We start from the raw sequence: 26003 nt of genomic DNA on the forward strand, positions 1-26003 counted from the left end.
GTACGAATACACTCAATTTGTCAACATTAGTTGTTAAGGTCTGTCAAAAATCCATCAGCCTAACAGATAATTAAGTGTGCATCTAATGAAGAAAGGTGTTTCTTTTAGTCTTCCCCAACCATCCCACAATCCTACAGAAAACAGATCCACAGACAGAAATTCAGTCCACATCAAATAAAGAAAAGTTAACTTGCTTGCCTGCCTATCCCACCACACATTACGTCTAAACATGAAATGGAAAAAGAATGTAGTTCCAAACTCTACTAAATATCTCCACTAAATAAAATATAAATATAAATATCTAAAAGTAAAAATAACCACAACTATGCTACAACTAATAAGAAGAAGAAAGAAGAAACAATAGACAACTAAAAATACACACTAATATATTACTAGTCATTTCTTTATTCTTGCATGAATTAAATGATTTCTTTCCATTGTGTGCAGACAAAAGAAATAAACAAAATTGTTTAAATTAAAGTTGTTAAATGTTTAAATTGAAGTTGGAGCATCTGAATTTTGTGCTATGTTCATTTTGTAAGTGAATGTAAGCAAGGGAACTGCCTCAACTGCCCTCTGACTGAGCACTGTATGGCTGGATCAATACGAACTTGTGGACTTACAGTGACTCTGCTTCCTTAACTCATCACCCTGGCCATTAACTTGAAGTGATCTTTATAAGATGCTTACAAAACACAGACCCCACTGGACCACCAATGTTTAGTCAAAACATGATGTCCAGTATCCAAATCCCACCGCAACAGATCTGTAAACCTTTCAGCAGTAACATATAATGCCTGAAAGCACCTCCATCTCTTGAGTATACAGATATTTATTTATTCCACACGTAAGTTTCAAAGCATCACAGACTAGCCTCCCATTTAGAGTAGGTTACACTCCAAATTTCAAAATCTCTAAAATTCTATAGGTCTGAATGTATTTTGTTCACTCTGGTTGTTAATGCATAACTTCAAAGACAGAGCCTCATTAGCAGAGGGGTAAAAATCTGTGTATATACTCGTTTACATTTGTTAAAATGAGATGAAAGTGTCCAAGTCTAAATTACTAATCAAATATGATTGGGCTGACTGTACTAACTGTCCATAAACAAGGCAGTCAGAGATAGACACAGACAAAACTGAACACCATTTCTCAAAGTGGAATATAGAAGCTCAAGCTTGTGATTGTTGTGAATGGACCTGAAAAAGCAAAGAAACATTCTGAATATTAAAGCATAGTTGGCGTTTAGCAGGTGGTGTTATCCTTCACACCACTGCTAAAGCCTATTAGGCCAATCTCACGGTTTCTCTTACACACACAGGCTCGAGGTGAGTTTTCTTTTATTGAAGAATTTTTCCGCTCTTTTATAGGGGCGGAGAATTGTCCTCTGAATGGCTGAAACTGTCAGGAGCATGAGCGTCTCCGAACAGAGATTTATTAATGTTTATTAGAGATGAATAGATCAAAGGCTGCCCCATGACAGACGATCAATCACGTATCAAATCAAGGATGGCAATGCTCTAATAAAACAAGAAAAAGAGAAGCAGCTCACACTAGCCGCATTCTTTTGTCCCGTCTTTCCACGTGAATTATTGGTTTTTTTTCTGCCTCATGTCCTTTGATAAGCCATTCTAAGGTCTCATGTTGAACGTAAAAGAAGAGTTTAGCAAATAAGGCAATTCTACGATATGACCTTTACATATCAGTATACTAACAAATGAAATCAAACAACTCGACGCGGAAAAGTGTCTAAGCGTCTGAACCGTTGTTATTCTCTGTAGTAAAAGGTCCATCTGGTTCATAGGAACGCCGAGAAACTCTCACGATCCACTTTACTCAATTGTTCATGCAAGTTTTGTTTTCTTGGTGTTTACTTGAATACGATATGGTAAATGAAGGTTTAAAGCTAGTTGATATTGCCCTACTCTCAAAACAAGTTGGGATGCCTCCAGCGTGAAATGGTCGGTGGCTCGGTTAAACATCTCGCTGACGCCGCTTACCTGCAGATCGCCTCGGTTCTTGCTGCTTTCTCCTCGGCATTGTCACTGACCCTTTCCACCGTTCTTTTCATGCAGGAATGACATCAACTGTCAATCAAAGAAAGAAAAAATATCCTAAAACTTAACAACTATATTGACGAGCACTGTCCTTTTCTCGCGGACCGAACTTATTTCTTGGGTTTATTTGTCATCCCAAGTTGACCACCGCAACAAAGTATTAATAAGTGCGTAGTTACAAATCCTAAACATACCAGAAAAGACTTGAAAAAATATATAAGGGGAGGAAACAAAAAATGAATTTCGCCAACTCATTTCAGGCCGATGGATCATCTTCTGGGGGGTAAGCGTTTTCACTCACTATCCTCACTAGCCATCGGGAAAGGGTTATAATTTCCACGTTATTTTGCTATGAATTGTTCAAAGTCAACATAAAAAAACAAGTTATCCCAAAACTGAAAAAGAACTTATATAGTTATGCAGTTAAATGTCCTCTTAAAACTGTAGAAGTCTGAGAGAAATTTTGGAGAAATAGACAGGCATTATATGGTTAACGTCAGTCCGTCAGCACGCCACCTCGGCCGGATCAAGATTCGCTGTCATCAGATACTTTTCGCTCTTTCCTTTTGCGAGTGAGGAGGCTCGGCTTTGACTAACATTGTTAGTCGTCAGAAGAATTTTCAACACAGCTCTGAGTGCATGAAGACGCGGGATACCAGCGCGCACGAAAAACAAACAAGATACAGACATCCACCCTCCGAGGTCGAGATGGGCTAATTCCTCTTGAAACTCCTGGGCTGGAGCCCGGGTCTCGTCTGATCGGAGAAAAACGCGTTTGCGCCAGAAGCGTTTCAGACAGTCTCAGCTGATAGACAGACGCATCGAGTGGCTTTTCCTGCTTCGTTTACTCCTCCCCTCGCCCCACAAGCGTCACTCTGACAGTAAAACCTCCTTGTCAATCTTTTTAATTGTTTTGTTTTTCGCTACATCATGATTACAGTATGCTCTAGATAAGCAAACCTAAATCTATTTTGGCTACTAATTGTTCTTGTCAACAAACACGGGATAATCGTTTAGCAACAGAACTCTAGAAACACTTGTTATATAGGTTAGAATTGTTATCTGTTCGTATCTGCACGCGGTCAGCAAATACATTTTAATCCATTTGAATTAATTTGAATGCTTTACACGTTATATCATATTATAGCCTGCTTTATGTGTACTATAGCGCTAAACTTAATCCCCTAAACGCAGCTCATCTGAGGAAGCATGTTCACAATCTGGACATGCAACCCAAGAGCGCAACAGCTTTTAGGGGAGCCACGGATAAAGGTGACCTAATAACGCGGAGCAATGATGTAGGAGCAGGCACCAATAGATCTGTTCTCATCATTTCAGTTGCTTTAATGAAACACTTAGCAAACTAATCGATATTGCGTTTGAAAATCAAGATTGATTTGTTACACCTTACCAGTAGAGAAACAACTAACTTCGGAGGAGAGGAAGGGGAGGGACTCAACCATTCTGCAACAACTGTAGAATGTGCCGTTATACCTGACCAATATAGAGTTTTAGGTCCATTTGTTAAGACGTCTGACGAGTTAAACTGGCAGGACCGAGTACGTTACTACCGACACTTGTTTAGTCATTCGGTGAATCGCGACCGTCTGTAGTCAGTGAATGAAAGGCTGTTAGGCCACTGCAGACGGTGATAATCAGTGTGTTAACGTTTGCTATAAATTGTGTTGGTGCAATGTCCAGCTTGTTCCTACTGCGGAATTTGAAAACTTTGCTTGGTTGGCACCGGAGGACTCGCGTGCTTTTCGGAATACATTTGATAACAAAACGTTGTATCATTGATATGTCGTACTCTACGCACTTAATGGATTTTAAAGATTCGTCAATACCGAGTTCTATGCAAAAGCTGGTTGTAACGAAACTAAGCCAACATTTTAGAAAAGCGGTTTCCTTAAAAATTATCCCTGTTCCAACACGCGGCGACGATGACTTGCTTATTAGAAATCGGTAAGTTGGTTCTAAGTGGCGCCTATAACGAAGTCATATTAGTATTGCTTGAAAAACGACTTTATTATGGCACTAATGACGTGCCTTGCTTTTCCATTTTAAGCCTTTTAGGAAATTAGACTATTTAGACTTTATTGAACTTTAGACGAAAAAGATTCTCCTTGCGTTTAAGTGATAGCAAATTTACACTGAAAAAAGATCCACACATGTTTAAGAAACCAGCTCTTAGCTGCATATTTTTAGGTCCCTTAAACGTCCGAACAAAAATGTGACCTGATTTGCATTGTGTGGCGTTCAATAACAGTCAAGTGGAGTTAAATTTTATTTTCAAGGATAACCTAACAGTTGTGCCAGTCCGGCACTAGATAGGAGAAGAATGTGTAGGTCTTCCTTAGGTAGACCAGTGTCCAGATATGGATATATGGATATAGAGCCTATTCAAAGCCTTAGCGTGTGGGGAAAGAGAAACCAATTTGTCTATTCATATTACTAGGATTGCTGAAACAAGATTATTTAGCCATTATTTTCACCGGGGATGGATAACCTTAACCGCGAAAGGATGGCGTCGCTTCAGTCAGGTTTTAATTTGAACCACGCAGGAACACATGTAATTACTTTTGTGAAGATTGAGACCAACTTAATAAACAACTGAAATCAGGTCTGTTTGTACTTGTAGTGAAAATTTGCAGCATCGTCCCTTTGCCGATAAGGTTCCCCGTTTTCGTTTACATACGCTGATATTGTGCATTTTAGGTGTGTTAGTATGTAAATCAAGTTCCTCAGATGTGCCATGAAATTAAGTGGGAGCAGGAAAAAATGTCAGAAACACGTCTTTTGAACAGCTCTGCTGGCATTCATTGTTTAAAACGTAAATCACAAAGTCATATTATATCAGCATTATCACTTTGATCTTTATCATCTATCCATTTACAACAACTTTCCCTAGAATATATTTAATATTCTGAGTAATATTAAATATTAAAATAAATTGTATTTTGTCTTTGAAAACGTGACATGTTAAAGTTTATGATATGTATGTGACTGAACAAAATATATTTGATTCTTACCTATTAGATTTCTAATGTTTTAGAAAACGTTTCATTATTTGTATATTTATGGAGAAAACTAAGATATATGTAAAAGTTGATAATTATTTTTAATCTCATCTATCATCTTATTAGTACCTAGTGTACTTTTGGTAGAATAGAAATAAAGTAGACATGACCCCTACTTCTCCTCTAGGTTTAATACAGTTACTTGCATAGCTATATATGTCAGCAATTGGGCCTGTGCTGAATATGTGGTAGCTCCCACCAAAAAAGTGTTCCATGTGCTGGTGGCTAAACCTGAGCTGCTGGCTCTGATGGTGAGTGGAGCAACTGCACACATTGCCCTGCGGTACCTCGGAGAGCTCACTTGTGGTGAAACTGTCCTGGTATCGGCTGCAGGTGGGGGAACCAGCCAGTTTGCCAAAATGGCTGGCTGCCATGTGTTTGGGGACCTGCTCCTGAAATGAGAAGGCGGGATTTCTGAGGACCATTGGCTGTGATCGACCAATCAACTACAAGACTGAAGACATGGCCACTATATTGCACAAGGAGTATCCTAATGGGGTGGATGTAATCTATAAGTCTGTAGGAGGTAGCATGTTTGATCTGGCTGTGAATAGTTTGGCCACTATTGGTGATCAGCTTCATCTCTGGCTACCAGAGTGCCACTGGCCTGCAGTCTGTGAGAGGGGCCACTCTACCAGCAAAACTGCTTCAACAATTTCCTGCCTCACTTCTTGTCTGACTACAGTGAGTCTCTGCAGAGCATGCTGCAGCTACTGGCTTTGGGAAAATTGGTGTATGAGGTGGATGTCGGGGAGCAGGATAGTGGAGGCTGTTTTATGGGGCTGGAGTCCATTTACCAGGCAGTGGACTACATGTATGCTGGGAGAAATCTAGGCAAGGTTGTTGTAGAGTTGGCTCCACTCACAAACAGCAATCTATGATCCAACCCAGACATTCACAGTTCTTAGGTAAATGATTAAGAAAATTGAATTTTGTTTCATATTTTGAAATACTCAGTTGACAAAAATGCTTTGCACTACACTGTGTCATCAAAACTATTAAGCTAATGAAGAGATAATGAAGGGAATATCATTAGCATTGACTAATCTGCCAGCATCACATGGATTTTCTGGGTTGATTTGCCTAACTGCACCCTGCCATGAATTCAATCTGAAAAAAATATCTCTGTATTTTGTTTGAATCATTAAGTAGCCCTATGTAAGTGTCATCTGTAAAGTCAGGGATGTTTAATGTAGCAGCCATTCAATAATAATGTTGGTTTTAATGTATGTTTAGAAATTTCCATAATAGGGAGCAATTTCATATTTTTGTATGAATTTTAAGATAAAGTATCACTTCAAGATGTTTCAATTATGATAGAAAGCTCTTAAATAAATTAATTTTCATTTAAAGTCAAATTGTGGCTGACTATGGCCTCCTGAGTATTTGCATCCTGTAATCCAAAATTGTTTGTGTTGAGGAATAGTTTTTGTTTGAATTTTCAGTGACTTTTTCATAGTCTCTGGAAAATGGGATTACATATTTATGTCTGGACATATGCTAGTGTAGAGGAACAGGTCCAGCTCCACCTGGCCATGCTGGCAAGCTACGGCTGCCTGCTCACTGAAGGTGAAGGGCCATTTCCTGCTCCAGGTGTCCATTTGGAGTCCCTCACTATGGGAACGACTATGCAGGTGTGACCCCAGCAGGTAGCTTTGCTGCTGAACAGTACAACAGACACTCAGCCCTCAACAACAAAAATGGACTAATATTTTTACATTTGTGCCATTTTAACATCTTTCATGATGTTACAAGGAAAAAGTCTAATTAAAGAGGGCTCAGAAACACACTAATGAAAGAGCTCCCCTGCCACTATGTGTCTCTTCAATTAGCTCACAAGTTGATGCGTTGGCCTCATGGGACACCTGCACCAGCTTACATTAGTGCACCTTTACATACCAATTAGTGTGCAACAGCTCCACATGCAAAACAACAGATAAATTGGCTTTTGGCTGCTGCTGGTTTTAGGACACACAACTGGGATATAGCCACATCCAGAAATGTGCAGTCCTTGCTGCATGTATCCTATAGTGTTGTGTGGGGTAGAGTCCTTTCCATGACTAACTTGGTTGTAACTCTGGACCTGTTATTGATCATCATTAGTCTCAGGGACAAATACAATTATATTGTAACTTGATAAATATTTTGCTAATTATGGATTCAGTAATCACGATGAAGATAACTGCCCTAACATAATGTGTGATCAAGCGTAGACATGCAATAAAACCTAGACAAACCAAGCATCAGTTACCTTAGCATCAGAACTCAAGTATATATGCAGTTAGAACTGAAGTATTTAAAACAGGGTAAACAGAAACAAAACCTGTTCTGTTTGACTTTGCAGGTGGTCTCACTTTTCATAACAACACAAAAAAGGTTGCCCCTTTTGAGTGCCCCTTTCTTCTGGCATGCCTCTGTGTATAAAAATAGTAAGAATAACCATTTTATAGGTATACCTATAATAATAAAAATGTGTAGGTATTATTAAGATATTAATACATGCAGGCATAATTTATAGGTTCTGTAGATTTCAAATTAAAATAAAATTGCACAAGAATGTAAGTGGGGGCATAATAAAACACAAAATAATTTTAAAATGTTTTTCCCTTTGAATTAACAATAATAGTCATTCCAATTATTATTGTTGTTCTTTGTTGTTGTAAATAATAAACATTAACTATACAGGTGTTTCCATTAATACACACAAATGATCATAAACATGTTTGAAATGGACTGGAAAAAAAAATCGAAAGATTAGGAAAAAAAATAATTCATAAGAAATCTTTATACTGTTTAATGAGAAATAATATCATAGTTTAAAAACAATAATTTGAAGATGTTTCTCTTTTTAAGTCCTAAAAGCAAACATCTCAGCTAAACTGAACAGCCTTTTTATGCTGTAAGTAGAAACGCCATCCTTTCAACACTGCCAGTTGCTGACCATGTCTTCCTCTTTCTGCCTCCTTCTTTCCTCCACACAGCGGCCATGATGACCAAGGACATAGCAGAGTCAGTGAGGCATAGGGATGGGACGTTGTTCATCAGGGTGCATTGTAATAGAAGCCTCCTGGTGACAGTGGTCATCAGCGCAGCAAAGCAAAAGGACCCATAAACATTATATGACAGATGGCCAAGAGGACAGGCAGAGACAGACAGAAGAAGTGAGAGAGGAGGAGGGAGACTGACAGAGAGAAAAAAGGATAGAAAGAGACAGACTTGAAAGTGGGGGGAGTGTGTATAGTTCTCACTCTGTCTCTCTCTGTCTGTGTGTGTGTGTGTGTGTGTGTGTGTGTGTGTGTGTGATAGGACACTGAGCAAAAAGTGTTTTTATGATGTAGACAAATAGAGGTTGTCCACAGACCCAGAAGCCATCAGACAAACGAACATAATAAATGCTCCAGATCTCAAAGCAAAACTGCCAACATAATGACTGCTCCAGATCTCAAAGCAAGCCAGCCAATGTGATTACTCCTCCAGCTCTCAGGACACTGAGGCAGACAAACCAACATGACATCTGCTCCAGTTATCACTGTTACGCATAAAATTGGGCTTTCTGTCAACCAGTTCACAACTTAAAATCACCTGAAAAATGAGTTACACTGGTGGTTTCATATTTCTGCACTGATTTAAAAATCCATGTATATATTTGAAGCAGTGTTATAATAAACACCATTGGAGGAGACATTTCATTCTTAGGAAAGATCTTTAAAGAGATGTTTTTGGTTTTTTTTCAATTACAAGATTACTTAACCAGCATAGAAAACCAGCATAGAAAACCAGCATAGAAACTGCACTAACTAAAGTCCAAAATGATCTTAGGCTAAACTGTGATACCAGTAACCTGTCTATGCTGATTCTTCTTGACCTTTGTTCTGCATTTGACACAGTGGAATATTATATACTGGAAGATGGTTGGTCTAACTGGTATTGTTTTGAATTGGTTCCAGTCTTTTATCTAACTAATTGAAAGTACTATGTCTCACTGGGTGAGAGCAGATCTAAACACTACATGCTTTCCTGTAGTTTCCCCCAGGGTTCAATATTGGGATCGGCACTCTTTAACCTCTTTATGCTTCCATTGGCCTTTATTTGTGTGACAGTGGCATGCGCTAACAAAAAAACAGGAAGCAAATGAGAATCCAAAATCAGTAATATATTTAATGAAACCAAAAGAAAAAGGCACTTTACACAGGGAAACATGCAACCAGATGACAATAATCTACACAAAGGACTGTAAACAGGAATTAATTAAGTAGAAATCAGGGCAAGGAATGGATCAAGGCACAGGTGGGACAAAGGAGTGAATAACTAGACACAGGTGGACAGACTTAGGCCGAGGAATGGCAGGAGGGGTGGGTAAAACAGGGAGGAATAAGACAGAGAACACATGGCTATTAAGGGACAACATACAAAGGACCACATGGTGCACGGCACCACGTGGGGAGAACGACACAGACAAGGGGGCCAGCTACAGTTTTTTATACTTTTATATTGTGTACTGTGCAGTATCTATTCTTTTAATTTGCATGTTTGTTTTATTTGTTTTAATAATCTTATTGTCTAAGAAGCACTTTGTAAACTGTTTTAAAAAGTGCTATATAAATAAATTAAAAGTTTTATTATTATTATAAGACAACCTCTTAGATACCATAGAAAGATGTGTATCACTGGCCTGTTAATGTAACCAACAGGATGAGCTCATGACTGCCTGCTCTGGAACAGTGCCTGAGAGAGTTCTGAATTTGTGGGTAATGCAAGTAACCAAGGTAGTAATATAGGGTTACTATAGGTGAATTTCAGGTTGGTAGAATACTGCCTGCTTAAAAATGCTAATTTAATATATTTCTGTGAAGCTGCAGAGAGATCTGTCATTTGCTAATGCAATTCACAGGTAATCCCATGTCAGTGTGACATTGTGGAGCCAAGACCAGTGAAGCACATACAGAGAGGGTGGTAGTTTGTTGTAGTGAAAACATTAAAGAGAACAGAAACTGTTGAAACATTGAGGGGGAAGTGAGCAAATGAAATACACACAATAAGCAGCAGATTCAGCTCAGTGCAGCAGAAGTGTGTATGTTCATGTGTATGTGTGTGTGAGAGAGAGATTCATGTGAAGGGTCTTTCTATATGAGGTTGGGGTATATTTTGAAGGGTGTATTCATGTGGGATGTGAGTCTGAGGGGTCTCTGTGTGTGTGTGTGTGTGTGTGTGTGTGTGTGTGTGTGTGTGTGTGTGTGTGTGTGTGCATGCATTTGACAAGTGAATGAATATGAGGCTTATGCAGAGTGCAAATAACAATGGGGGAGGTGCATGGTCAATGTTTTTCTCCAGGGCATAAAGCGTACCCGGTACAGTGCATGCACATGCTTTAGTGAAGTGAAGTCTTTCAGTCCTTACAGTATCTTGCTTGTTTAATGTCTACAGTGATGAAGATGACGATGATAAATCTATTACACCAGCTCATGGGACACATACCACACAACAAGACACACTGTCATGGTCTATCAGTTGTCAACACTTTATTAAAAGTCCAAGCATATTATGGAGAATAGTATGGTATGATCCTTGTGCATCCCATCAGTTTCTGAAAGTACTGTTTGCCTCAATATTTGGTATAATGGCATAATATATTTAAGTGCACTCTCCTTGCTTCCTAAACTCTTTGTGTGTAGGTCCTGCTTACTCATCAGAGAGTTACATAGAGACCATGTCAATAAAGGTATTAGAATAAAATCTAAAACTTGCTTTCGAGATTCATTGCCCACACCTCTTCTTAAAGAAATTCTACTGGTAGTTTGTCCTCTACTAATCAGTCCTCTACTAAATATAATAAACTTCTCCCTGATTGGCTATGCTCCTAAATCATTCAAATTAGCAGTCATGAAACCACTCATAAAGAAATCTAACCTTGACCCATATCAGTTGTCAAACTGCAGGCCAATCTCAAACTGCCCCTTTATTTTTAAGATCCTAGAAAAAGTTGAAGCTCATACTTTGTAGCTCATAGTTGTTGCTAAGCTCATACCTGAATCAGAACCAGAGACATGAAATCTTACAACCAGCGGTTAAGGTATCATCATAGTACAGAGGAACTCCAGGGAACCAAGAAGTCCTGGGTTCTATACATGTCCAGACCTCAGAGTCCATGTCCTAAATATTTATAGGCCAATTTCTAAACCATCTTTTTTTTGGAAAATACAGTTGTCTCTACTTTTAAGTGAAGATAACATTTGTGACAAGTTTCAGTCAGGTTTCAGGGCCTATCATAGTACAGAATCAACCCTTCTGAAGTTGTCTAATGATTCATTGCTTTCACTGGACTTGGGTAAATGTACTGTTTTAATTATGTTTGATATCAGTGCTGCTTTTGATATAGTCGACCGTGCTATTTTTTGGAATGTTGGAATCTTGGTGTGGGTATCCAAGGGAAGGCATTGCCTTGGTTCTCCTCATATCTTAAAGATTGTACATTTGCAGTGCAGTTGGGTAGATCCACTTCATTAGTATCACCTATGCTACAACATTAAATCCAATAAGTTAATTTAACTAAAAAATGTTGAAACTGATCCTAAATTTTGACATAAATTTCTTAAGTTAAAAGTAACAATCTATATTTAAGTAGCTTTTACTAGGTAAATTTAAGTGACACTATCTTAATTAAGTTAAATTAAGTTAAAGAAATGTACTATATCGAGTAGATTTTATGATGTAGTTTTAAGTGATAATTTTAATAATTTAGTTAAAGGATCATTTTATCATAAAATATTTAATTTCTCAATAATAACCTGTTCTATTAAGGTTAATGCTTTTCTACTACAATGTACAAATCCCCCTACAATTGAAAACTTAAACTGCACAATAGTATTATTGTCAGATATGATGAGCAGAGATGGAGTTGAATGCAGCAAGACAGAGTTTAATAATAAAAAGGAGCAATCCAAAGGTTTAGTCAAAAAACAGACAATAGTATAAATCCAGAAGGCACACAAGAGGCAAACAAATCCAATGGGGAACAGGCAATAGAGTAAATGCAGAATGCAGGCAGAAAAGACAGTAACCAGGATAACATACACGAATATAATGGTTCAGAAACATATGGCAGGCAAACAAGACTTAGCAATAAGAAACTGGACAAACTAGTCATATATAGGGAGAAACATTAGGGAAAACAAGACACAGGTGAGATTAATAATCTGGGGAGTTGGAGTGAACAGGAGGTTTGTGGGAAATGTAATTTGTTTTGGACCAAGTCTGTTCAGAATATGTGACAGTACCCCACCCCCCAAGAGTCTGAGACGGCTCGCAACGCAGAATGACCGCGAGGACGGCCTCTGGGACGAGAGGTGGGTTCCCTCTATCTGGGTGTGAGCAAAGGAAATTCATCAGTAAGGAGGGATTCAACACATCTTTCCTCAGCACCCAGCACCTCTCCTTTAGACCAAATCCCTCCCACTTGATGAGATACTGTATCCCATTACCCCTTTTTCTAGAATCCAGTATCTCACCCTCAATATCCAGAGGTGAAGCAGTTTCTTCATCAATGGTGGTTGATAACGGTCCTACAGCATACGGCTCTCTAGGGAGACATGGAATGATGGGGATATGCAATAAGATTGATAATTAATTTCAATAATTTAATTTCAGGGTTAGGTTAGAGTCAGGTTTCATTAATTTAATTTCATGCAGTATATGAAGTGTGGTTTTAATTTACTACTACTTTTAAGGTGTAGATCTCTAGAAGATAACCAGGCTTTGTCCCCTGGCAGGAAGGAAGGGGCTGGTGCCCTCCTTTGGTCTGCGTGGTGCTGAAAACACTTTATGGCTCCTTTAATCTGCTAATGGGCATTTTCCCAGACACGTTCACTTTTCCGCATCCAGTCATCCACTGCTGGTGGTGCAGAAGCTTCCAGATCCCATGGCACAAATGGAGGTTGATACCTTAAGATGCACTGAAAAGGGGTTAAGTGCACCGCCAGTTTTAAGCTTATTTTTGAATGATTTGTACTTGTTCACTTTAACACAAATTATCTTAAATTTTATATGTAGCACAATGATCATTCAGGATTCAAATCAAAATAGACTCTTGACGCAAGACATCCATTCACATCCATCATTTAGGTTCCACTTGAGCTCATATAATGTAAAAAAAAACAAAAACAAAAACAAAACACAAAAAACACCTTTTATTTTAGGGTTTTTATTATGTGTATTTGGATGCTGAAGATTCATTTTCAGTCATTTCCTGATTCACCAAAGTCTTGTCAAATGAACTGAACACTTTTGAGCATATACATGAAATTATTCAGGAGCTACACAATATATTCCTTTAGACATCTTCAAAGTGCCCCAAAACCTCTCCAAATGCACACAAAGTCATTAGTCTTTTTACATTAAGTGTGCAAGTGTTTTTGTTAAATCATCACCACAATGTTCAACTTCATTATAGCTTCATTGTTAAAGGCTAAACAATATTAGCTTCATTGCTAAAAGGTTTTGCTTGGGGAAATACTGTAAATGCTGTAATACTGTAAATCAATTTTATGCTTTCTCATTTATACTTACAATTTGTAGCAGAATTACAAATGTTTCCAGCAGTGAATGGAAACATCCAGTGATTTGTGATACAAGTCCATGCTAGAAACCACTGAACCATCTCTCAACTTCTATCTCATAACTGCACCCAAACAACTCCACATAAACTTCAGCTAAAATAAGCATCTTCCTTTCCTTGATGTCCAAAGTATGACTGTATCATGGATGCCAAACAGTATGAGCTACATTTTATCTGATTACAACACACAATCAGTGTTTTGCTGTGTACATGGCTCGATATCACAAAGAGGGAAACCATATAAGGCAAGTGAGGTGTTGGAACACCTCACAATCAAAGCGATTGCCCCTAGAAAACACTTGTGAAGTAAATTGATAGCCCCCCTTCCCCCCTAACACCATGGTACACCTAGGTGTGAACAAATGTCACTCAAAGAAAATAGCTCTATATGGCCCAATAGCAATCACAGAATCTAAGAAAGGAGGGTCTTATCGTTCTATTCAGGAACACTGCCACTGTTTCACGCCAACACCACTGTTTTCTGCATACTAGCCCTTATTGCTCTCTAGCTGTTTAGCAATTTTTTTCCTTGGACTTAAGTACATTCTACCCGGCAACTTCCACTGGACATAAAAAAAAACAACTACTTTATCATAAAAAAAACTACATCCAAAGAACTACCAAAAATGTAAGTAACGTTAACAGTTTTCTTTTTCTATCATGGCTGCTCCTGTTCTCCTTCAGTGTGCAGAGAGCAACATGTTTAGTTATTATTTATCCACGGTTAGCAATACTTTTATCTGTGAGAAGTGTAGATTAATTGCTAGTCTGGCTGAGAAGATTCTACTGGTAGAATTGTTCATCCAGACCTTAGAAAGTGTTAGACCTATAGAAGAAGGAGAAGTACAAGCTCTGGATGCTTTAGAAGTTAGCAAGCCCTCAACTCCGGCACTACAGCCCTCGCAGCGGGGCAAAGTGAAATAGCAGAGCTTCAGCTCACCCATGGGAGTACCACACATCCCAAATTTGCATTTCCAACAGGTTTGCTCCACTCAGCAAGGCACCCGCTGAGAAGCCTGTTGAAAGAGCTCTGGTTATATGGGACTCGATTTTGTGACACATGAAATTAGCTAGGCCTTTAGGGACACCGGCAGCAGTAGTTAGCTGTATACCGGGTGCCAGGGTACCGGACATTGCAGGTAATCTTAAGGTCTTTGTCATACCACCTGACCCCCTGGTGCACTACACTGCCCAGCAGGCTGTTTGTCACCCAGATGGTGACTCATCCAATCAAAGACACACCGTCAGATCCTCATCACTGGCATATTGATTTCACCTGCTTTCACTTAAGTAAATGTATAAAAGACTGCTTAGAGCTCATCTATGTTGTGAAGCATTGCCTCCAGTGTTTACTGTGCATACCAAGCATTATTATCTGGTTTTGTCTACTGTGTATCGGGATTTGGTTTTGGTTTCTCTCTTTTCTGATTTTTGCCTGTCCCCTTTTTGGATTGGTTTGTTTTTTTTACTTGGACTGGTTTACTTCATGATTTGGATTACCCTTGGCATTTTCTTTTTGGTTTTGACCCTGGCTTGTTCACCTACCATCGATTTGAGCTGCATTAAAACTTCAACCTTATATCCGCAAGTGTCTGACCTTGCTTGTGACATCACAGTCTTAGGCAAGCATGGGTTCTCTAAGATAGTTATTCATGTAGGAGCTAATGATATACACCTTTGCCAGTGGGAGATAACTAAAAATAATATTGAAGGTGTGTCAATTAGCAAAGGTGATATCCAATGCTGTAGTATACTCTGGTCTCATCCCAATGTGGCACGGCAATATAACATACCGCCGGTTATCTTTGTTAAACTGCTGGATTTCCAAGTTGTGCTCACAAAATAATATGGGGTTTATAGATAATTGGATCACATTCGAGGGCGAGCCTGGCCTTTGAGGGAGGGTACTGCTCTCCTCTCCTGTAACATAAGACATAGTCTTATGACAGACCCAGTTAATCTATGACAATCCAGAGCAGACAGAGGTGCTTCTATTAGGCCCAGAGACAGCTAGGTCCTTGCTTTCTAATGGGCTCCCAATCACATTTCTCTAACAGTTAAAGATCTTGGAGGAATTATGGATCCCAGTCTGTCAATCAAAGCTCATGTAAATAATATTTCTAGGACCGCCTTTCTCAGTCAGGAACATTTCACCTCAGGAGCATTTCAAAGATTAGGAACGTGCTTTCCTCACATGATGCAGAAAACATACCTCATGCATTTATCACTCCAAGATTGGACTACTGTAATGCCTTACTATATGTCTGTACCACTAAGTACCTAAACAAGCTCCGGCTAGTTCAAAATGCAGCAGCCACTAGAACTAGAAAATTTTATCACATCACTCCTATCTTAGCTACTTTATATTAACTTCCAGTAAAATTTCATATTGAGTATACAATACTTCCAATAACCTACAAAGCACTGGATGGTCTTAGTGCATTACGATCCACCATGTCTGCTTAGATCAAAAGGTCTCTTTACTAGTATCAAGAATAAGAAAATCTAGCTCCCACACTATGGAATAACCTTCCTGTAAATGTTCGAGACTATATTATTAATTACTTCCCTTTACCCTTAGGTAAAGGTGTACATCTGGGGTCCATGGGCATTGAGAGTTATGGTAAACTGGCATGTTAAGATGCTGTCACTTCACCTCTCTTTTGTCACTCATGTTTGTTGACAGAAAGCGGCAGAATGCTGATGTTCCAGGGTGCCCTCATGCCCATGTTTCCTTCTGGCTCTATCCTTTTAGCTGTGCTGCCATATCTAGATCTGCTGGAGTCCATCTTTGCACATTATAGTTCCCTAATTTACACACCCTCGTGCCTGGACATGCCTAATAATCTAGTCTCTCTTTCTGCTGAAGTACACCTACCCCTGATGTCATGACGTTACTGAGCCTCTGCCCATCTCAGCTGCCATGGCTACTCCCACCACCCCCTGAAGTCCCCTGCTATAGCCCCACCACACCTCCACCCCAGCAACTGCATAATGAAACCAATTTCAATAGGACAGCCATCCAGGGAACTTTCAAAATGGGAGATATTTTAATTGTGTTGATTTCCAAGCTTTTTACTATGTCCTCTGTGACCAGTTGCTCCAAAATCAGTTAAGGCTGGAATGAAAAGTACCACATAAAGATTCTACATGCAATTTAAATGCAACTTACTCTTTTATTATGTAACCATAAAACATTTACCAAATACCAAACAAGCATCAACTACAAATGTTTGGCAAATGGAAATTCACTCTAAAAAAGTGCAAGGAACATGAACAGGAAATAGAATGAACAGGAAATAGAATATGGATAAAATCTTCTGTCATGGAATTCCAAACTTGACATGGAAATATATATCGAGAGTGTGGTTTTAATCCTGACTTGGCACATTGCAGGGGAAAAAAAGCCATAAAATGTTTTCCCCTTTGATTCACCACCTTGGAAATAATGACATAATAAACGAAGAGATATTAAGTCATTTACTTCAGTCTAAACACTATGACAAAATTTTATTGCCAAGCCTTAACTCCACAATGTGGGAACATTTACAAACTTAAAATTTAAGAGTAGCATTAGAAATACAAACAACAAAATCACACAAACAGCAGAAGGATTTTTTAAAAAGTAACATTATAATACAATAGCTTTTTAAATACAGAAATCAATTGAAATACCCAGATTGGAATTCTTGATTGCATAATTAATCAAATAAATACCTCACAAATCAAAGTATTATACTGATGCTAAACTATAAAATCCAATATTGCTACATATAGTTCTGCTCAGATTTCCCACATTGCACATAACATTTTAAACATGCCGACATCAAAGATATGGACACTACAGTGCAGTATAGCATAATGCATACTGCAGTGCAGTATGGCATAAACAGTATGTGTAACAGGACAGGCAAAAATCAGACACTTGTGGATAAAAGAGAGGGCTTTTATTGTAGTTCCACATAGTGAAAAAAAGGTCAAAACAAAATGGGCAAGGTTGGGAGTAGGCCGAATAGTGAGAAAACAGTCCATATCAAAACCAGAAAGACAATCCAAAATCTAGGCAGAAGAATCCAAAAGGGGCAGGCAAAAATCAGAAACAAGAAACAGTAAAGGTACGATACACAGTAGCAGAATCGGAGAAATAACACTTGGCATGCTCAGAAAATAATGGAGGCAATACTTCGCAACGTGATGAACTTTCAGACAAGTGTACATACATGCTTCTAAATGAAACACAGGTGAATTCAATATTCGGGTGATGATGATCTGACGTGACGTTCTTGATTGGTTGAGTCCTGGGTTGGGTGACAAACAACCTGCTGGGTATTGTAGTATGCTAAGGAATTGGGTGATATGACAGTATGGAATAATGTCTGTAACTTGGTTCAACACATCCAAATCATGCAAACACCCCATCAATCTAGAAGAACAGTAACATGTCCAAACTAAATTGAACACAATACTTTCCAGAAACCCATATTAAATGTTAAAAATGTTTAAAAAGACCTATCTTCATAACTTTATGGCTATATATCCCCAAACCTACGGTAGTGCAAATACAAATCAAAAGTCTTCAGTGAGCTTTGCAAACATTGTGCATATAATGAAATTGATCCACTGACAAAAGTTCATTTTTAAGACTCAAAACTCTGGGCTTCAATTTCCCATCCTCCAGACACATCAAAACTTTCTGGGTGAAGTCAAATTTGTTGGCCATCCCTTTTGGGTAATTTACATGTAAGGAATAAATCAGTGCAAAAAGCATGACATGTGGGGAGTTTGATAACTATGTTACCATCAAGAACAACCGCAATCCTCTCAGCACAGAAAAATGTGGCATCTTTTGAACTGGCACTGATTGAAAGGAGCCCAAATGGTATGCCACTGATGTCTGGTTCATCAGACTGCATCACCTAAAGATAAGACCAGAGAAATGTTACTTTGAATTTCTATATACTGACTGCTAACAAAATGCATCAGTAATATATGAGGAGACGTTCAAAGAATGCCATCAAACAAGCACAATCCATGAATGAAATTTCTTTCAGTTATCAGTCAATATATAACATGAAGCAGATATATAGACATATACACATTATAGGTTTACCTTGTGGTCACATGTGACACAGCAATTATGGTATGAAATTTGGTCATTTTACCACTGCAGCTACTTAGCATCACAGAAAACTGTGTTCTGAGATTTCCATCTTATTATTAGATATCATACTTTTGCTAACTTAACTTTTCCTTAACCGAACAAGAGTAGCTCTTTGACAAAAAATATCAACTTGTTTCTCAGTGTATGAACATATTCTTTGCTCACCGTATAATCTATTCAACATGGGTTACACAATAATATGCATCACTCTACCACAACTTTATAAATGGATTTCAACCAAAGAGAATCCAACAGTCATTGTAGAATCTTTATTAGGCATCAAGACGTGCAACCAACAGACAATGAGGTCATAAATGAGGCCATATATATATATATATATATATATATATATATATATATATATATATATATATATATATATATATATATGGTATAGTGATGTACTGACAAATACATCCAGTTTATGCAAAGACTTAATACAGTGTTGACCATTCTTTTTTAAGACTCTCATTGGCATGCTGGATATCAGCTTCTGTACAAAATCTTGACTGATGGCAACCCATTCTTGCCTAATCAGTGCTTGGAGTTGATCACAGTTTTTGCGTTTTTGTTTGTCCACCCTCTTCTTGAGGATTGACCACAGGTTCTCAATGGGATGAGATTTGGCGAGTCTCCTGGCCATGGACGCAAAATTTCAATGTTTTGTTCACTGAGCCACTTGGTTATCACTCCTTGTGACGTGGTGCTCCATCATGCTGGAAAAAGCATTGTTCATCACCAAATTGCTCAATTAAAAAAAAAAACAACCCAAAAAAACCTAGTGAAATGCCTACAGAAACCAACATTCCATTTGCATATTCTGTGCCATATATGGAGACCTTTGATCTGTCTTGGTTTCTTTGAAATCTTTTGCCACTTTTGGCAGCATAGAAACTTTGACAGAGGTGACGCGAGGTTTGTGTGTGGTGTCTGAAAAATAACAGTGCATTGAGGTGATACACCGTCATGTACTGATGCCTGGTTGCAAAGACATTTAAGACATTTTAAAAATTCTGTGTCCTGTATCACCTGTTTGAAAAAAACAATGTTTTCCCTCGAACCTCACGGTTGATAGGTGAATCAGAGACCCAAAATACTTTGTCAGTTCTGGGTACTGTTCAACATAATGATACTTAATTCTTCTGGATCTGATTTGGTTTATCAATCTTCTCAGAGGACTAATATGGAAATGTAAAAATGTTTGTATTTAGATACTCAAGCATGAAATACTTCAGTTGAATCATTTCACAAATACACAAAGCCAACTCAACAGGCACAATACCCTCAAACAGATTTGGTAGTATGTAAGGCAAAAAAAAAGAAAGAAAATGAAAAATATTGGGAGAGATATTAACATGACCTATATATATATTGCCTTAACCACTGAGCTACCACCACTCCAGTGATGATCAAAGGAGGAGGCCCCCCCCCCCCGCCATTGAGTCTTGGGTACTCATGCTATTAGGGAGTTTTTCCTTGCCACTGTTTCCTTTGGCTTGCTCACTGGGGTCTTGGACTCTGACATCTGTAAAGCAGCTTTGTGACAAAGGCTGTTGTACAATGCACTATATAAATAAATTTGACTTTGACTTCACTGTCTTCCTAACATCTTGCCTGCTGATTGTCATTCTGAACTCCCTCTGCTTCCATAATACAAAAGTACATTAAATGTAAAACTCACCATATCCCATACTATCTTGATCAGTCTTAAGATTGTATGGTATCCACAAAAAATATCATGTCTACGTCCTAATTTTTTTTTAAAGTACTCTTTTTGAGAACCAAAAAAGTGCCATATATATGACATATCTCCTCTCATCTTGCTCATATTGACTCTGTAAATGAGTGTAGGGATTCATTGCTATGTGAGGGGTGTGTGTAGTGAGAGACCTCTGGGTGAGGGGTGCATGTATGTGAGTGGTGTGTGTGTGTTTATATGAATGGTATGCATAATAAGGAGTGTGAGTTCCAAATGAACAGTGACACTAGAACAACTCACTGCTTTCTGACAGTGTGACTATTTATGATCCAATCTTTTACCTCATGTTGTCCATGTGTCAGACTGCAAGTAAACAGTGGAACAGCACAGTAGTACAGCTCATCAGTATTGTTTTTCAAGCAGCTATTTTTGATTTTCATTTATCTATGAGATTCATATGTCTATGCACATTTAAATTAGACCTTTATTTTTTAAACAATTTAACATAGTTCCCTAGTTAACAACATGCTCTTTGAAATATTTTTATGAGTATCATAAAAAAACATCTTTTGTCTTCTTCTCTACTGTTTTTCATTGATATTTTATTCTAATCACAAGTGCTCAAATCGGCAACTACAATTGGGGCAGGATGGACATGGTATATGGCGGGCATTGTGAGCTCTGCAATATATATATATAATTGAACTAAAACAATGACTGCAGCTGAAGACAATACAGTGGGTACATAAATATTGGAACATGAGTGAGATCTCAAATTTATATCCATCTAATGACACAACACCATGAATAATTACATTTTAATAGTTTTCATTTATTATTTAACAAATAAATGTTAAGCATTCCAACAACTTTACAAGAATGGTATTACCAAAACTCTGTCTCCTCCACCATGGTCCCATCAGAGATTGTTGCCTGGTTTATTTTTACTGGGTGATTTTTTTGTTCTCTACATTAAAGCTGAGCGGGACAGACTAAATCCAGTGCTTAAATTTGAAAGCATTAGAAATTAGAAAGCAAAGGGCCATTTGACTTGCAATATGCAATAGCTCTCAAAACTGAAAAACAAACAAAAATCCACGTAGATGCCGCCACCACCACATGGAGGCTGCTGGTGGGTAAAGGGTGGGGTTGGGAGGCACACCATCACATTATTGATGTGAAACTGAAAATGTTGACTTTTGTTACTAACCCAACCAAGCTAAAATAAAAATAGATGAGTTATGATTTAGGGTGCATCTTGTCTCCACTCCTCTTTCTGGTTTACATGGTCATCAGGTAAATATGAAGCAGCTGGGATGAAAATTGACATCTCCATGTCCAAGGTCATGATACTTTCCTGGAAAAGAATACAATGCTTCTTAAAGGTGAAAGGTTAAAACTCCCCCTTTGTGGGGGAGTTTAAGTATCTTGGGATTTTGTTCACAAGTCATTGAAAAACAGAGCATTAGCATACAATAGAGAGTGAGAGTAACAAAAGGACTGGGTCAGTAGCAACAGTATTTTGGCCTCTTAATCCATCTGTGGTGGTGAAGAAACCACTCAACCCATCAACCCATCCTCAATTATGTTCATAAGATATGGGAAGTGAGTGAAAGAGTAAGATGGCATATACAAGCTGTGGAAATAAAGTTCCTCTGCAGGGTTGCTGGACTCTCACTCAGAGGGCGTCCAGCTCAGCAATCTGGGAAGGCCTCAGAGTAGAGCCACTGCTACTCAAGATTGAGACGCGCCAACTGAGGTGGAATTTCATCTCATAAGGGTGTCCCCTGGTCAGCTCCCACTACAACTGTTCCAGGAACATCCTACTGGAAGAAGGCCAACAGGTAGAACCAGGACCCACTGGAGGGATTATATCTCACATCTGGCCTGGAGGTATTCGGCTATCGAACACACTAGCTGGCTAGTTTATGATGAACACAATTTATGCAATCAACACACTGAATCATGATGACCATTATACTAATATATATATATATATATATATATATATATATATATATATATATATATATATATATATATATATATATATATATATATATTAACTTCAGTGTTAGCCATTGCTTAGCCTTTAATCATTTTTGAAAGGGCATTTAAGTCTCCTGACTAGGCATGAAAGCCATTAACAAAACACAGACCTCTGATGCTCTGAAATATGCAGACAATAACAAATGTGCTAGATCCCATCAATTATCTTTACTTCACAAATTATGAATGCTGATATATACTACAGTGTCCAATGTAGAATGCATAAGGCAATGACATTTTACAGCATTTAGCTGACACTTTTATCCAAAGCAATGAGTAACAGAGGGTTAAGGGCCTTGTTCAGGGGACCAACAATGGTAACTTGGTGGTGGTGGGGCTTGACCCAACAACCTTCTGATTACAAGCTAAGTACCTTAACCACTGAGCACATACTGTGAAATGTATGCAGTAAGCACAAAGCACTTACATTATATGGTCAAACGTATGTGGACACCTGGGCAACACACCTATATCAGCATGTTGAACATCCCATTAAAAAAGGGGGCATTAATTATTGGGCATTAATATGGAATAATCAATTTCCATGTTTCCATTTCACAATAATAGCATTGTAGAGCAGATCTACAGGGGAGAAATTGTATGAACTGACAAAGGTAGTATCCTGTCCCTGAGCTCTTCAGTACAACAATCTATTGCAATGTTTGACTATAGAGATTGCATGGCTATGTGCTTGATTTTATACACTTGCTAGCAATGTCTATAACTGTAACACCTAAATTCAATAGTTAGGTATGTCTACATACTTTAAGCCATATAGCGTGTATCTGTCTTTTGAAGATAACAACCCCATACAAAACACACAAAAAGCTGTTATACTCAAAATCATGTTTATTTAAACAATGCTTTATCCATCTTTACAGTCAACCCAGAGAGATGGTATTTCTCCTGTAGTGGCCTTAAAGAGTCCTCAAAATGTTTGTGACATCACAACACTAAGATCATGGTAAGAGTTCCTGATTAAAAGTTCCTTGCCATATGATGTTGAGAGATCAAATCTTCATGAATTTTCTACACTTTCTGGCTCTTCTGAAAGTTCTAACTTCCGTTTTCTAAAAGCAGAGTGAAAATACCAAGATGTGTAGCCTAGAGAAAAATGATGGGATGATGTGATGCTAATCCAAGCAGCAAATCCATATAACATGTTAAATTAAATGTTTTTGATGAAAATGGAAATATAACAAAACAGAACCTCTTTTAACACTTAAACAATTTTTGTAGCTGTGCATATATGTAAATGTCTGTTCTACTTGGATGATTTGAATTGAGCAATTTATAGTTGCTAGTACCTTGCCTGTCAGTTGAGCTGTGGAACGCCCAAAGCTTATTTTGAAGATTATATTTTTACATCAAGTAATAAATTGCTTGACATTGAAATTACATTAAAAAAATGTGATTCAGAAAAAGGCACAGAACTACAGTACTGTGCAACAGTCTTAGGTCACCATTAGACTTGTTGTTTTAGCAAACGTATAATTACCTTATATAATTATTTCTCAGTCTCTTTATTAGCCAGAAAATACAGGAAATTTGTATACAGTATTAAAAATAGAAGAAAAAATACACAAATACCTTATATAGGCTACAGTGAGAAGTACTTAGTTTTATATACTCTTATACTTAAGCAATTGCAGGAACATGGTTCTCTTAAACCTAAATGGAACCAGAATGGAATGGTACCAGTAGATTATTTAAAAAAACGTCAGGACAGTCTCTACAAAAGAGTTCATGTGTTTAGTGCCAAGGGAGGTCACATGAAATATTGACTTTGTAGAAACCAATTTGTTCTGAAATTTGTGTTTTTTGTGTGCATATTTTCTGTTTACATCTTAATAAAGAGACAAGTAACACTGCAGTAGTGAGAGACAACAGTTGGAGATACAGCCCTATATGTTTGAGCCTCAGTTTGTTCAACAAGAACCACTGGCAGATGGGATGGTAAGTTTAATTGTAATTATACATAGAATAAGATGTTAAATATCCCGTGCCAAACCTTTTGACTTTCACATAGGGCCCAGGCCACATACTAGACACCACAATGTCACAAGCTCTTCACATGGGTAACCAGGTAAGTACCTCCCTTTGGCTGTGTGTGTCTTTTTTAAAACAATTTTTAAACCAACTCCATATGAGCTTTAAGGACTAAAATCCAATACTCCATCAAACCACTGCGCTGCTTCCACACAGATAATGACTTAGTAACCAATAAAACCCATATTGTCATCCACAACAACTAAGGCCATACCCAACCCCACTGGCACCATTAATGTGTTCTCAGTGCCACCATTTTCATATGGATTTTACCTACTATGCCCAGGTATTTCCCAAAACAGCAGATAAATATTCACCACCCGTGACTAAGGGCATACCCAGCCTCACTGGCTGAGTTAATGCATGCTTAGTGCCACTGCTTCCATCTGGATCTACCATATTAGACATGACAATGACCTGACACAACAATCCTTGCCCAGGCCTCCATGTACCTGATACAATGAACACTACAGCCATTCTATCTTTATAATGCATTTCCCCAACTAACCTGGGCTCTCCTTGCCCTTTCAAATATGTCTAATAATTCCTTCACAGCTCCCCTTATGTTTCAGCATTTAACACCAAATTATAAGTGTATCTATAAATTTTATACACCAATCACTAATTATAGGTCAAAAAGTTGAAGCAACCTGACTAACATCAACATCGTTTATCAGCCATCCAAACATTGCTTTAACTGGAATATCTGGCATTCCAATATTTGGCTCCATATTCTATAAAGCATTTTTTTATAAAGCAATATTACTTTAATACAATCTCAATTTTCTAATAATATTTTCAGGTTCCCTTTTTCTTAAATCACTGTTGCACAGCCACTGTAGTACACTTTTCACAATTTTTGACTGGTATGCACACTCCATTCTGTTGAAAACATTTAATCTTAATCTTAATCTTTTAGCCTGAAACATATACAGTCTTAGCTAAATGAGTATTCAAAGCTGTTAAAATGTACACAGGAAGTTCTGGCTTTGGCTTTCTTGGTTGTAACATCATAAATTCAATAAATTATAGATGTCCTGTTCTTGCATCTTAGTTTTAGAAGGTGAAGAGTACTTTTAAAATCCTAAACAATATTTATGAAATACATCAAAAACTTTTCTATTTCGAAAAGCAATGAAATGGAACATGTAAAGATCATTGGTACTCCATCTGCCCTAAGATAAGAGGGCCCTGTGGTATGTGATGCGTGCATGTGTGTATGTCTGCGTTATGCAGTGTGTAAGAGTATGGATGTGAATGTGATATGCTAGCTCTCCTTCTGTAGAATGGCTTACCA

The 26003-nt window shown here is 38.0% G+C and overlaps 2 protein-coding genes across 5 annotated transcripts in view; one reads left to right on the forward strand and one right to left on the reverse strand.

Moving 5' to 3' along the window:
• Nucleotides 1–2490, reverse strand: part of LOC113580633 (teashirt homolog 1) — a 24364-nt gene extending 21874 nt beyond the window's left edge. The window contains exons 1-3 of one of the 4 annotated variants that reach the window (XR_014126082.1): nucleotides 2252–2490; nucleotides 2001–2087; nucleotides 1–131 (exon numbers count right to left, since the gene is read on the reverse strand). The exon at nucleotides 1–131 is cut by the window's left edge and continues 1376 nt beyond it. Coding sequence is in view for 2 of the 4 variants with exons in the window: in XM_035528525.2 (XP_035384418.2) it covers nucleotides 2001–2040 (40 nt within the window). In the remaining 2 variants the exon portion in view is untranslated. Of the gene's footprint in view, nucleotides 132–2000 lie in introns of all 4 variants that reach the window. The other 3 variants (XR_014126081.1, XM_035528525.2, XM_035528526.2) reach the window with 3 other exon arrangements.
• A 2091-nt stretch (nucleotides 2491–4581) lies between these two features.
• Nucleotides 4582–6495, forward strand: LOC113580622 (prostaglandin reductase 3). The gene is given in 5 exon segments (XM_081722496.1): nucleotides 4582–4595; nucleotides 5241–5514; nucleotides 5516–5700; nucleotides 5702–5791; nucleotides 5793–6495. Coding segments are annotated over 5 exon segments (789 nt in total). The 3' UTR covers nucleotides 6019–6495.
• The last annotated feature ends 19508 nt before the right edge of the window (nucleotides 6496–26003 follow it).

Source organism: Electrophorus electricus, chromosome 11 (genome assembly GCF_041902795.1).
Source record: "Electrophorus electricus isolate QZ-2024a chromosome 11, ASM4190279v1, whole genome shotgun sequence".
NCBI classification, from domain to species: domain Eukaryota; kingdom Metazoa; phylum Chordata; class Actinopteri; order Gymnotiformes; family Gymnotidae; genus Electrophorus; species Electrophorus electricus.